Raw genomic sequence first — 15,911 nt, 5'->3', positions numbered from 1 at the left:
AGACCTAAATCTGTAATTTGTTAGATTTATGTTGAACTTAAAATATATTCCTTCTTAAAAACGTTATTAAATATTTATAAAATAGTTATTTATTAAACTCGAAGTGGAACTAAATTGTAATTATGTACAGATTTATGTCGATTTTAAAATTTACTCCTATCGTAGATATTTAATAAATACGTAATGAGTTTCCTATCTATTAAATTTATAACAGTAGACCTGTAACTTCTGTGTCTTATATAGTCTTTTTAAACTGGATTTAATGTAAGTTTTATGGGTAAAATACGACTGCATCGACTAAAAACAAAGCTGTCTACACGTTAGGCCTTTTAAGTTCGACGAAATAATAAATGCTTTGAAGTGTAACAAAATAAAGAAATCGGGATAATATTCTGGTACAGATATTAACAAGTGATATAATAATAATTCTAAACTAGGACTTAATAAAATATTTAAAGACAGATTTTACGCCCAAGCTTCGGCATTATTTTCCACGGCGAATTACGTCAGACTGTTGTGTTTATAATCGACGCGATACACTAGACTTAAATTTAGATCCCGGATAATTTTAATTATCGATAAAACTCGTTCTTAATTATGTTATAATAAGGAAGTCTGGCTGAATATACAAAATAAAACGAAAATTCTGCAACGACAGCTTCACTACGTAATCGGGGAAAATCGATTGACGGAAGCATCTAAGGAAAATCGAAACTATTCCAGATCAATTCAGGTAAATAAATTGTATTTAAACATTATCCGATTACAGTTTCGTGTCTTTATTAATATTTCAATATTAACTAAGTTATGTCGGGCGTTACGTGCCGTCAATTATAGATAGGCCTACCGTATCCTGTTTATCGGGATATAAATACAAAAATCACAAAGAAGATTAGGAACTTTAGTCAATTCGGGGATTTGATCGAATCAAATACGTCATTAACAGACCAGATAAAATTTTCTATCTAAGCGAATGGTATCAGAGCAGTATAATTATCATCTAAAAAGGATTTCTCCGTAGAACAATTTTCTTTAAGGTTTTTTTCCCCTTTCCTTCTCTCTCTCTTTCTGCAAACTATGATCGTTAATATCTGACCGATGGAATCATCTGTGGTCCTCATTCTGATCACGATTCTTCGGGATCTGGTTGTCATGGTTACTCAGATGCAGTTGGACCACTTCCATTATCTGACAATATGGATGAGGCCGACTACAGTATTAGCCAACATAAAGTTTGATGAGGTAAATTCTCTGCTCAATTTTAATGTAGATCATAATTTAATATTTTTGGGAAGTGGACGATTAGGCATACGTTGATATAAATATATCGGATATAACATTATTCTAATATTATATTCAGTCGAAGAAAGGTCTGGTTTGTGTCAATCGGCATAAATGTATTGTAAATATTAATTAACGTAACGAAGATTCCAAATAACAAAATATCGCGAATTAATCGAAGAAAATGAAATTAAAATTACGTCAGAATAAACAGAAATTGGTTATTTTCTGTTTTAACGTATTGAATAATATATGTATTTTAATTCATCCGAGATCGTATATTGATTTATTGAGGAAAATTGCATACTTTGCTGCATCATCATCTTATTCGTCTATCTCGCAAAATCTTCAGAATTTTTCCTTAAAATTAAGAAGAAAAATCAAAAAATAATCGTTTGGTTTTTTTCATTTTACTTATTTATTTCTTAAAAGTCCATTTACAATTTTTAAATTCCGACTTAGGTTGTTTAAACCTCAACAGATTTGAATAAAACATGGCGGCGATTCGTATAGCTCAAACAATGCACACTCATGGTCTGAAATATACATACGCATCAAGATAATGCATAAAATATGCATTCGATTTTAAGCATAGTAATTCAACGCAAAACAACAAATAAAAATGCCAGCCCATTGAATTCTTTTAAGTTCACTTAACTTTAATTTTTGAAAGAAAACTTGGCACATAAATCGGGATTATTAATGCGTGGTCCGTACGCCATCTTAAATCGAAACGGAGGATAAACTAACGGAGGAAAAAAATAAAATAAAACTTTCATTTGATATGGTGAATTGGTTCCGAAAAAAGCTCTTTTTGGCACTTGCATTAGAATTCTTTCTTTACTCGATCATTTTTTTTTAACACAGGAAATTATTTTAGCAAATTTTTTCGATAACTGAAACTAATCTACTTTCGCCTGTTATAAAAATAGTTTTATTCTTATATCCACAGGAGAAAAGGGAGAATAATTTTAAGACAAATAAATTTTGAAGAGACTTTTCTTGAAAATGGATCCTTGATCAAAGATTAAATATTTAATTGATGAGTTACTTTGAAATAATTATCTTCTTCTTGATAATTACTGTATTGCGTGTAAAATTAGAATGTCTCGCGTATTTATCTGAAGGGTGTTTCACAGTTGTGAAAGTTGATTGACAATAGTACCTTATAAGAACCATTCATCAAATCATTAAATAGAATGGAATATTTTATTTAAAATGTCAGTGAAATGTCGTAACTTTAAAAACAAATAATATGACAAATATAGAAATTTATAATATATATATATATAAAACTATAAAAACATATATTTTAAGAATATAACATTTTTTTTTTTAATTTCAAAATCGTTTAGTCGTATTATTAACTACATTATTATATATTTTTTTTCTAAATTATAGATCATATATACATGAAACTAGTCTTTAAATAATTAAACAGAGAATAAAAGTAATAAAATTCTAATTTTAATTAAATTGTAGAAAACGATTTTGTTTTCTTAATAAAAGCAAATTAAATCACATCATTTAAGCAAAATAATAATAAAGCAACGACAATAACCATTCGTGACAATTTAACGTTAAAATAATCCTAGAATGTCAAAGTGCATCATACGTTGTTGTTGTTGTCGCAAACCAATCCGATTCCGAGTCAACTATACCGGATCGAATGTGGCATATTTTATAAATTTAGCAATGTTTTTTGATATAATACTTTGTAAATTACACTAACAAACACGAAATTTTAATTATATAAAGTTACATATTCTTATAAAAATCATATTTAAAAAAAATACACAATCTTTAATTCAAATTATAAATCAACTCTATATCCTTTACCCTCAAGTATAGACCTTTATAACTTTAATATTAATTATCATTTTTTTTTTCTAAAATTTTATTATTAGTCACACTGATAACAGCTTAAAATTATCTTATTCGTTTACTTATTTTTCAAATACATTCAGCTTAGTAGTATTTAAAAAAATTATTATTTTTTTATTATTAAAAAACCATTTTATAATTTTTTTTATTATTAAAAACTTATACTTAATTTTTTACTGCATGCATTTTTTCTCCTCATAAAATTATAAATAAATAAATTTGAGAATTTCTTGCTCCACTAAGCAAAGTATGTAGGTCATCTCATATTAATATACGGGATGAGGAAAAAATAAAATTAAGATATTGGAAATTTCGGCATTTAAAGTAAATTAATCATCAAATAAAATTTTCTAGTTTTTCTATTATTAATCTGACTAGCTTACAACAGTTATTCTTTTTCTTACACTTTATTAAGTTATTTAAACATAAATCATTCAAAAAAACTTATATAATTTATAGTTCAAGAATGTTTTCGAAATTCAATTACAGTTAATAATTATTTTTTAAGCTAAAAAAAAAATTTAAAAACTAATTTAAGATGTGTATAAGCTATATATAATAATAATAATTATTATTATTATTATTGTTATTATTATCAACAATGTTACATAAAACAAATTTTTTAAATAGTGTAAAAAAATTATAATATTTATTTTATAGAATTACATAAATATATTCATATTATATGTATATATATAATTTTAAATATATTTTATACATTATTTTGTTTTTCTTATTTTTATTTTTATGGAAATAAATTTACATAAATTTCATGCCAGAATTGAATTAGAGAAACAGTGTTGTAAGAATAAATTTAATATTTTATAAAGACTTCTCTTAATTCACTGTATATTCTATAAACGCTAACCCATATTTTTGAGGTAAAAATAAAAAAGTAAAAAATAAAAGAAAAAACTGCTAGAACACATTCATAAATGTTCACAAAATTAAGAGTCTAGCAGTAAGTTGAATATATATATAAATAAAGAGAGATATGATAACTCTCTGATATATTTTATTGTAACTTTAATACATTATCATCACCTTAATGTATTTTTATTGCTTTCAGATTATTTTATCAAAGCTCTTTAACAGTAGCGGTCCAATTCGTTTGTAATGTGGACGCAACACCTTTATAAATTCAGTTAAGTGTAAATTTTGGCCAAAGATCAAAAATTTCACTAAATCTCATCTATTCAAAATGACCAGACTCCATCTTCTAGACTCAATTCTACTTGAAATTTGCACCAAACAAGTCTATAGCTAGTAACTAGATATTCTGAATGATCTCAAGTTTATATCTTACATAATATTATAAAATGTTTTAATACACAATAGAAGTAACTTATATCTGAATAATTAAATTTATTCGCGAGTGAATTAACTTGGATGAAAGTTCAAATCATTAAATTAAAGTGATATAAAATGTTAACGTCAGAAAGTTTTCTTATGTTTTATACAGTAAAAAATTACATATATATATATATGAAATTTATATAATACTTTTTATTATTTTATTCACATTTTAATCAAATTAAAATTTTGAAGAAATAAGTCAAAGACCGATGATCTTACCTAATTATTGATGGCAAAGGAATTAAATCCTGAATTTTTATAATTTTTTTTTTAAATTAGAACATAGAGATTACATTTTCCAAATTCTCCAATTTATGGGGGGGACTGATATAGCATCGAATGGAATTGAAAATAAATAAATACTTCTTCTCAATTCTTCATCTTTCAATTAAGTTTATGCCTTTCGGTTTCATTTTATGTTGTAAGAAAAGAAAGTATGAATAACGAGCAATTATTTATTGTGACATCGCCAGAATGCCGGGCTACAATTTTTAATTGTAGTTTTAATTTATTTAATTTAAAATATAGGATTTGATTTTAATAGTGTCTTGCCCCTGTACATCATACTTTTCCTGTTAACAATAGTCGTGTGGTCATCTATCTAACTCCGTCCTGGAGAAAATTTTTAAATTGAAATAATTGAATATGACTTCTGGTCCAAACCATGAGCTCGTATACAGTTAGAGGCAGGAGGCCAATTATGTTTCATCTGGTCTAGATTTTCATCCATTTAATTCCGTTTTCGAGATTAAGGAAGGACAGACAGACAGACATACAGATAAGACAGTGAAAATTTATAGGTCTGGAATTTGAAAATTGCAGCCCAATAACGATCAGAAACGTAAATAACATTGTGTATATAGGCAGTCTTTCAGCTTAAACGAAAGCTCTAAAAACCTTAGACTCAAAATGATATTCATATTTTAGAAGCTATATTAAATCCGAACTTCTGATACTCTTTCATCATACAGACATTTCCATATTCCGTTCACATTTTGTAATTTATTATGTTAATGCTCTTCAATGTAATGTCCTTTCTTCTAGATATAGAATGATTATTGTACTCCCTAATCAATTATAGAAAAGTTTGCTACAATTGTAGCTATATCTGTAGATAGCATAACTAAAATTACTCGCCAGTTAAAAGTAGATTTAATTAAAAGTTTTTCCATATATATATATATATATTTAATTGGCATTTATATTTAAAGAATTTTTACTTTAGCCAAAAAATAAAAAGTTAAGGGAGAATGTTGATGCGATAATTTTATTTAAGTTTTAGAGTAAACATAAACAAACACTTTTGTAAATTTATAAAACAATAAAAAAAAATTAAAAAAACGAATCGATTAACGCTATTTATATGCATTAAATTTGCCAAATTTTTAATATCTTTTCGAAAATTATTTATGAACTAATTCATCTTTAAAAACATTTCTAAGTTTATTGAAATTCAGAGTTAATATTAAAATATTAATAGTTATTACAGTCGTAAAATTTCTTCAACATCTAGAATAAAATTCCTACTACACGTACTTAATTACTAGTGAAGCTTCAACTCCGAACCAAGTTTTTTCCCCCTCTCCTCTATCATTTGCGTGTTTAAATTCCGTAATATTTGATGAAGCAAACTATGGCACTGTAATCATCTGGAAAGAACTACCATCAACGCCAATAGAAAAATAATCACCCGATAAATATGTAGAAAAAAAATTCTTTAGAAAAGAATTCAAATGAGCATAATTCCCTTCCCGTTTAAACATAATGTGCATAATTAAAAAAAACAAGCAAAGCATTCTAACTTACTGTTAGGTTGGCGGTATTTGGAAGTGGAGCATCTCGACCCGAAAGGCAGCTACTCTGTGATGTTGGTCCTATTGATTTCACTATGGGAATGTCGGCAGCGATCAACTTAACAACACTTTTAGACTGGCTGTCGTTTCATTACTTCTGCAGGTGACACTGCGTCTGTCTACTAGAGGTCCAGAAATTGCTGTTTCGTAATTAATTACCAAAGACATCTTTATCGAGAAGCAGCCGAATATATTGGAAATGTCTTTTCGTCAGACTCTTAAACCCTATTTGCAACAGTTGGAAGCTGTAAATACCATTTTACTCCTTTTTTTTACATCGCTAGAGTAATGGGGAAATGAATTTTCTTGGCCAAACTCGCGAATTTTTATATTAAACATGAATTTTTTACGTAAGTAAAATCCGATACTTTCTTACCATTGTGACTAAGTCTACTTTCCTCAATTCATCAGTCTAAAGGTTCTATTGAAGAAAGCCAGATAAAATTAATCTAGACAACGCTCTCTTATGAATTTTTATATTTTAAATTATATCTTTAACTTAAATACATCCCATTTAAAAGTGAGAATGTTAATTAACACGCTGATATTGACGCTTCCGGGAAGAGATATCGATAGATTTTACCAAAACAGCTAGCAATGGACATATTTTTCTGCATCACTAACACGCCGGTGTCACGTAGAATAAGAATGAATCCCGGGCAATAGAAGAATCGATTACTTTCAGCCATATTTAAGTTTAATCACCAAAAGAAAAAAAAAAGAAAGTTTAGATCCTCATTCTATCTACTGCGGAAATATGTAGGCCCAGTAAATCTCAAACCAATGCGGAAAATTCGAGCTACACTTTTTTCATTTTTGATCTTTAATAATTAATTTAAACATTTTCGATTTACCTTTTTAAACAACAATTTATCTACTGATGTGATTAAATTCCTTTACGGATAGTTAATTGTTGGAGAAAAAGATCACGAACGTTTCCAAAGAACGATTTTTGCCTGACACTTTAAATGGACGACCTTTGCATGAATCTAACATTCGTAAAAAAAAAAGGATGTTAGAGCATACCGATGTGTTGTAGAAGTCAAACAGACTTACATTTAATTTCGACTGGGTAAATCGAAGCAATTATTTTCACCATTTCTTGTTAAGAACAGAATAATTTAAGTCTGGAATATAAATGAAACATTTTATATTACATAAAGAACATATTGATTGAATGAAGTGCAATTGTAGGAATGCGGTGGTTTAACTGACGTCTGCAACATCATTATGAATAAACATACGACTTTTTTTTTTTTTTTTGTTTTTTAATCCTCTACATAGTTAATTATGCAGCAGATTTTTATAGAAGAGCAGCATTTTAAATCGATCGTTAGGCCCTATATTTAATTTCGATAAAAACGACCAATTTAATTCTAATATATTACAATTTTTAAAAGCATTATCGTCGTTAAATTTGATTCGTTTTTAAATATTAAACTATAATAGAAATATCGAAAAACATTGCTTAATTTTATGCCATTTCTCGTTTTAAGCAAATTTATTATTAATTCTATTGCCGTAATAGATTTTTGGTCTCATCGATTTTTATATATTGAATTTTTACTAAACTACGATATTTATTACCGCTTGAATCTTTATCTTTGTTGATGTATTTTTTTTTAATTAAATATATTTTTTAAAACAAAATAAAATTTATAATGCATATTTTCTCGTCTTTAGATAATTAAGAAATAAATTATCCGTATTTTGGAGATACATTGGCTGCTAAGTTCGTTAGTGCCACGAAATTGGTAACTCCACTGCATGAAATACATTACATGAGGGTAATGCGTGGGTGATTTATCTAGAATCTGTCTAGCAAACAAGGTAAACAATCTATTAATGCAATCACCCACCTACTAACATTTTATCCAATTAAATTTATAATGATCCGTTTAATAATTTCAAGTTTCGGTTTTGGTGATTTAAATATCTCATAATTATCTAAACTATATATTAGAAAACTTTATATAGTTTAAATATATATAGTTATATTCCATATTTATATTTCACCTACTTTTTCTAAGACAAACTATTTCTTAATTTACCAGTTTACATATTAGAATAGAATACAAATTAGAATATGCAAGAATAAATAAAAGTAAAAAGAAAAAAAATCTATATTATGCCTTTGTCCTCTCTGGACTTTCTTGTGAACTAGGACTTGCTATACACAGGAAAGGAAATTACACAATTTCAAATTAAAACACCTTTAATGTAACATAATCCCTGAAAAATATCTAGATTTTAAAAATACAATTCCTTTACATTAAATTAAAATTCCTTTTTAATTTAATATAGTATTTATCTATGAGCATAAACATTAGATAAACACTATATTATACTAACTATTCATATATTATTAGGCCTGGTATTTATTTTTTAAACATAAATCTATTAATTTAATGGGAATAATAAAGGAAAGTTTACATGTCTAAATATTATCTATTAATATTCTCTTAACTAGACATTCATTTCTTAAATGAAGCCTAAGAAATTTATAAATATTTCTCTCTAGGCCTAAACTTTAATAATAAATTTGCCTGAAATCAGTAATCTATAATAAGTATAAAAATTAATTCTTAATTAAATACCTCCTTAACTAAACATTCTATTTCTTAAATACATATCTAAGATAGTTCATAAATACTTGTTAACTAGACATTCCCGCTTATTATTATTATTATTATTACTATTATTATAAGCACTTATTAAAAGTTGAATATATAGTTAAGAAATTATTTTTCAATTAATTTCTTAACCATACATTCAATTTTTTTAAGCAAAAATTAATTCTTTAATTCTTGTTGCTTATAATAAATGAATTAATTTTTGAATTAATTCATAAATACTCTTTAAATTAGCTTTTCTATTTTTTAAGTACAGGAATTAACTGTATTTCTCCACACGTATTTCTTCTGCTATTATAATATTTTACATATTAAAGATAAAACAATGCTGTTCCCAGGAAGAATTCCATATTTATTTTCGTCCTCTGATTAAGATGGGTGTAATTATTTTTCTCATATTAATTGATTTTTTTTCTTTTTCTTTTGCTTTTTATTGAGAAAGAAAATTGAAAAATCGCCAGTGAAATTGTTAGAAGGAAAAACTAATTTGTGGGGATATTTTTGATGTCGATTGAAAGACGGTAATTTGTTCCATTCAAATCATTTGTCATGTGATCGAATCAGTTGTCACAGCATCGTGCCTGCAGTTACACAAAACTAGAAAGACCAGAAGAAAAAAAAAATCATGCCCATCATTCCTCGATTCTATTCCCGATAATTTCGATTGTAGGACACAATATTCTGTCCTTGGACGAATAAAGGAAAAAAAAATCTTTTAAATAAAATAAATGATTTTTGAAAAAACAATAATATAAATTCAATTTGATTAACATCCAAATTTTCGATTTAAAATATTGAAATATTTATTTTAAAAAACGTTTTTTAATACAAAAATCTTTTAAGTATGGAAAAAAATGAAGAAAAACACAATAAATAAAATCATTTTCGATCTACACAATAAAAAAACAATGTTTATTAAATGTAACAATTTCAAAAATTCAATCACGATATTTCGATAAGAAGAAGGAAAAAATAAAATAAAATTTGAATTGTAAACGAAACATTTTCCCTCAAAAAATCCATTAACACACAAAATCGTGCGATTTTTTTTTAACTGCATTTACTAAAAATTAAAGTTAATAACCGTAGAATTGGAGAAAGAATTATAAAATGTTCGTATTATTAAAAACAAAATTTAAATATAATAATTCACCATTAAAAACCAATAAAAAAAAAAAAAAAAAGTGTATGTGTGTTTAATTAAAGCAATACGCTAAAAAAAAAAAAGATGGCGGAAATTGCAAAAGCTACAGTAGTAACTAGTTTCTAAGTGGTAACAACCGATGGCCCATTTCCGGATTTCTAAATAGATTTTTCTTTAAACAGTATTCTGTTTTCATTAAATGTGATCGTGGCCTATTTAGTCTCCATACTAGACTTACAGACTCATTTCCGTTTCATCTATATACACCTAACGAATTTCAGGCTATCGGGATTATGGATGAAGAAACACACAAAAAAAAAAGAAGAAGAAAGGTTCTTTATCTCATTTTTCGTTAGGCCAAATAACATTTTCTTAGTTAAAACAACGAATTTAATTTTCGTACGAGTACTAATTACTAAGTTTAATTACGTGTTAGAACGTTTGAATGCATTAAATCCGCTATAAATTTGTTAATTTGAGCGAGATTTCTGTTGATTTTATAAACGTTTTTATTAAAATATATATATATATATACATTTTACGCCCTTTACATTTTATAAACATTGTTTCTGATAATGACTTGAGAAAATAATAATATATATAAAATTTTTTTCTTTTTTTTTAGAATTATATACATTTGGCTTAATTCCAAAATATATTAAAACAATTTTAAGTTTCAAAACATTTTAGTACTCATTAAAGATAATATGCTTTTGTCTAGACGTAAAATCTCAAATTTTTTCCTCTTTTTTATTTCATTTTTTAGAATTGGTATACTTTGGCATGATAAACAGTTGTCATAAATGTCGTTTGTTCAATCCGTTTAGAAGGGAGATTCAAAAAAATGGCTCCGAGAAAAATCAAAACAGGATCTTTTCCAACTGGCAATATATCAAAGCAAAAACCTGAAGATATTTACAAGTGTTATTCGCATTGTTTTGATATTCACGTTCCTAAAAAACTTTTCAAAAAGAAAAAAAATATATATTCTTTGATCGATTGAAATTATTAATATGATAATTAATACTGTTATAATGCAAATTTTCTGATATTTGAATACTCAATTGTAAGAATATTCTCCTTATTTTTCTTATATAAATAATATAAGGTCACACTTAAATTTATATGCTCATTACATAACAAAACAAGATAAAAATAAAGGTAAGCCGAATCACCCGTTTACACATTTTAATATATATATAAAAAACAAAAAATTTAACTTAATTTTATTTAATAAAAAATTAATTTTTAATATTATAATAGAATACAATTTATCCTTAATTAAATAACATTAAACGCTTAAAAATCGAATAGAAAAATCACTCGAGTCTATTGAAAGCAATAGAACGGATGGTATATTTATGTACAGATTTTAAATAAGTTTATAAAAAAAAATAAAAATAATAATACAATTTTAAAAAAAACTGCAACCGAGTTTTATTCCTTTATAATTCTTTTAAAAATATGAAAGCAAATTGTTTTAATTTATCCGAAATGATTCAATGGCAGATAAATTGTTATTCATATGTCAAAATTTGTTATTCATAAGTTATTTACTGAAGCAATGTAGAAAAGGATCATTGCTCTACATTGCTTCAGTGGTGTTGCTGCGACATATAGCAGTTCTCAAAAATCGATATTGTCAAAGATACGTACAGTTTACGCTTGTCATAAATTAGCATTGAATGAAGTTAGAATTGAATGTTATATATATACACATATATAAATATATACGTAAACATATATATCTACATACATATAGAAAAGTACGGAAATAATAAATCTAACGTAATTAATAAAGTAAAAAATCATAAAATTCACCGCTTAATTAACATCATTAATCAATATCACTAGGAAAGAGAGCCGAAATATAAGCTTAGAAAACAAGAGGAAAATATAATAACCGAAAATTAAAATTTAAGTGGGAAAAATGAGAATTTTTCTAGACCTAAGAATTTAATGTAATCCGCAATATAAGAAAGCTGTAAAGTATTATCTATATCCTAGTGATATTGAAAGAGGAAGATTAAAATGACATAAGCCACGTTTTATTGTTAGTTACCAACGACTGCTTTTCGATAATCCGAACATGTATTATTATTCTGCAGTACTTTTCAAATCTCGGTCTTGATAATTACAATTTTTTTTAAAATATACATTTGTAAAATAATATAAAAATCTGCGATTTACCTGAGTATTTCCATTTCTTTATCCTCTTCCTCTTTCTGTCTGGCCATAACGGATTCTATTATTCTCCTTTCTTCCTCTGTCAAATGGCTGAGATCTGGAACGGGTGGTGCCATCGAAGCCACCGGTCCAATACCTGGTCCTTTTTTTTCCGTCGTCATTGTGCTATATGCTTTGGAAGACCTATCGTCACATCTAAAATCACTAACCGATGTATACCGATTCGTTGGAGTCAGAACTGAATAAATTAATAGTAGCAACTCGATACTGTAACACAACAGACTTTTGTGATAGGCGATGATAGGCGATGGCTGCCGTATCTTGCTGTATTCGCCATTACTGAATTGTATTGAAGTCACCAGCACACATACGACATCAGTGAGATTCCATTATCCGTTTCGACCGTGACACAAACAACTTCTACGTCTTTCTCAATGGTTCTGGGGGGAAACATGTAAGTTAGGGAAGATAACAGAAACAATCCCCAACAGTTGCACAGCACATACCCGGAAAATCGCATCACAGCTACCGGCGACAAGGCCGATGCTGTTCCCCCTTCTGCTGTGAATGTACATCGCTTACCCATACCTCGTTTGTGACGTAGTAAGGAGGGATTGTTAAATGACGTCATACTATCGACCAACGACCAAAACGAATATCATTGACGTCAGCGATAAAGTCCACAATTTAAAAACAAATTCTATGAATATCTTTGTCGTTTATTAATATAAAAATTATATTTTTCTCTACTGAAGTGATAAATTTAATTATCTTAAATAAGGTTTTAATTAGAAAAAAACTACGAGAAGGGCACAAAACGCGCTGTTTTAATCCTTAATGGCGTTTTTTGATTATCACGCATTCTAAACATATTTAGAATAAGATTGTACGCCAATATATAAATGCCAGTTTCCCCTGTAAATGTCACTTTGCGGCGCAGTTCGCGATTTTTGTAGAGAAGCGCTCGTTTCATATTTATTCACGCGGTAGGGGGAAAGAAGGAAAAAACATATATGTATATTTAAAAAGAAAATAACTCAAAATATAATTTATGTAGATGGCGAGATAAATAAGTTTTTATCAAAAATTTGGTAGCCAACAATGCAAGTTGAGCTAACTAGATGATATCGTTGAATGATTTAAAGTATAAAATGAGTTTTTTTCGCATTTGGATAAAAATCTAACTTGCGTTGATACAGTTTGACGTGTAATAAATGATATGTTTTCTCAATGATGATACATTATTCATAAGAAATTCTTTATAAGATAAATGACTGGGTTGAAACGCGACTTTTGGAGATCTAGAAGAGTAAAACTTGGATCCTGCAAACGACATTTCTAAAATATACTACTCCTTTTTAAAAGAATTGTTTAGATGTTATCCGAATCTTCACAAGCAGATAGATTTATTAAATTTATATAAATTCACTTCTTTCGCTTTCTCTCTGTAAATGTTACATGCTTGTTCTAGAAAGCACAAATATTTTATCGTTTGAGTGGGAAAAAAACAATACTTTTACTCAATTTCTTGTGACTTAACTAGTATATATATTAAACAAATTAATTTAAATTTCTATTTTTCAGATTTATAAACTAAAACCGAACGGCATTTACGCTTAATGAGCTTTAATATTTGGAGATTAAGATAGCAATTTATATATATACACATATACATATTCAACAGATTAAATTTTATTACCATAATGCATTATCTGTTATACCGACGTTGATTGGTTTACTTTCTCAAAATAAATTCCGAATGATAAATTTACAATATTGATTATACTATATTTAGTATCGTAATATTGTTTTCCACTGACTTCACTAAATTTATTTGAACACATGTACACCATCCTCTGTTGAAATTAAAACAATATCAATTTAAATGGATTGCATCTGAGAAAAATCAACCAATTAATTGATCTTTTACGTGTTAAAAATTTATAATTTAGGGGGAAAAAAATGGAGTAAAATGAATAAATTTTCATAATTATCCTCTCTTAAAAGAAAATTGGAATGCGCACTTAATAAAAAAATAAATAAAAAATATCGCTATTAATTTATTTTTTAAATTTAATTTAGTAATAATTTCGATATATATATTTATTCTTAATTAGTATTTTAATCGTTTACGATTGGTTTAATTATAAAATGAAAAAATAATAAACATGGACAAATTTCATCTTGTAATATTGTGCCATCTACCGATTATTTTTCACATTAGAAATCATAAATGATATTGATGCGTGTAAAATTATCGTAATTTAAAATTTAATTTTTTTTTCTCTTTCCAATAATTGAATTAAAGAAGAAAGTTGAAGAAAAATTATCATTGATTTTAATTACAATTAAAATATGGAAAATATTACAGTGTTAGTGTGTAAAATATTCTCTAAATTGCGTTATGAAAAAGATGAGTGCTTTCTAGATGTATTTAATAGCAAATTTCATTACAAAATATTACATTTTCTGATGTGTTACCTAATAAAAAACTAATTAAAAACCCATTTAAAGTCCTGATACATTTTATTTATATTTAACTTGTTGATGATATGGAAAAAATTTGCAAGGATGTAACTAGTCAGAGTTAAGTTGTCTAAATAGGTTAATTTCTGTAATGATAAAGAATCCTGATCTAATTTTTGATAAATACGAGATTTTAAAAAAATATTGTGTTCTATAATTAAAAATTTTAAAAATGTTTATAAAGTTCATATGATGATAACATACAAATGACTGGTATGCAATTACCAATAATTTATGAAGTCAAAGTGGAACAAATTCGTTGGAAATCAGTTAGAAAAATATTTTATTTTACAGATATTTTTTATGATGTAATTATTTTCTAAGAAAAGTTGAGTAATTTAATAAAATTATTTAAACCAATTCTGTCTGTTGCTCTCTTTTGTTTACTTATGAATATACATTACATATTATTATTATTATTATCACAAACATTTGATCTGAAGTTAATGGTCATAAATATTAGATATGTATGTGTTGCACATTCCAATAATTTAAATAATGGAGCATTCTTCATGAATCAAAAACATAGGAATGAAATATTTCCCTATCTAACTTTATCATTATTATTATTTTGTTTTTTTTTAATGTAAAGTTATTTGATTAATAATTGTTATATTATGATACTTGGAGTCAGCTTTTCCATTATGTACAGATGTGGAGAAAAATTTAATTATTCATATTTTAATTATTAAATCATGTATTTGATTGTTACCTTTAAACAAAATTTTCATGACAACCAAAACTCAATTTCAGACACAGTATCAATGTTCTGCTAATCTACTAAGAAAAATTCATATTTCCTCTAAATTTTCCACTAAAGTTTTATAACAATTTACAAAACTCCCCATTGTAAGAAGCATTATAAGATTAAGAATAATAAAAATTATTTTTTTTTAGTATCAATGTGATATATATCAACATTTAATTTTTTTGGCTATTTGCTTTAGAAAAATTTCTTCTTTGAATTCCATATCAGATTCCTGATGTCGGCAACACCTGGCATAGGTTAGTAAGTAGTTAGTAATGCGCCGACGTGTATCTAGGGAA

General features: G+C 26.6%; 1 protein-coding gene across 4 annotated transcripts in view; it reads right to left on the bottom strand.

The window, feature by feature from the left end:
- The window catches only part of LOC136983036 (regulating synaptic membrane exocytosis protein 2-like), a 341,614-nt gene extending 328,679 nt beyond the window's left edge, over positions 1-12,935 (bottom strand). For all 4 annotated transcript variants that reach the window (XM_067279650.1, XM_067279651.1, XM_067279653.1 and 1 more), the window contains exon 1: positions 12,342-12,935. In XM_067279650.1, the coding sequence (XP_067135751.1) occupies positions 12,342-12,499 (158 nt within the window). In that variant the 5' untranslated portion in view covers positions 12,500-12,935. The remainder of the gene's footprint in view (positions 1-12,341) is intronic.
- Positions 12,936-15,911: the final 2,976 nt, after the last annotated feature.

The sequence above is a fragment of the Centruroides vittatus genome, unplaced genomic scaffold, assembly GCF_030686945.1.
Source record: "Centruroides vittatus isolate TY-2023 unplaced genomic scaffold, ASM3068694v2 contig_875, whole genome shotgun sequence".
NCBI classification, from domain to species: domain Eukaryota; kingdom Metazoa; phylum Arthropoda; class Arachnida; order Scorpiones; family Buthidae; genus Centruroides; species Centruroides vittatus.
This window is presented reverse-complemented; position numbering and strand designations above follow the sequence as displayed.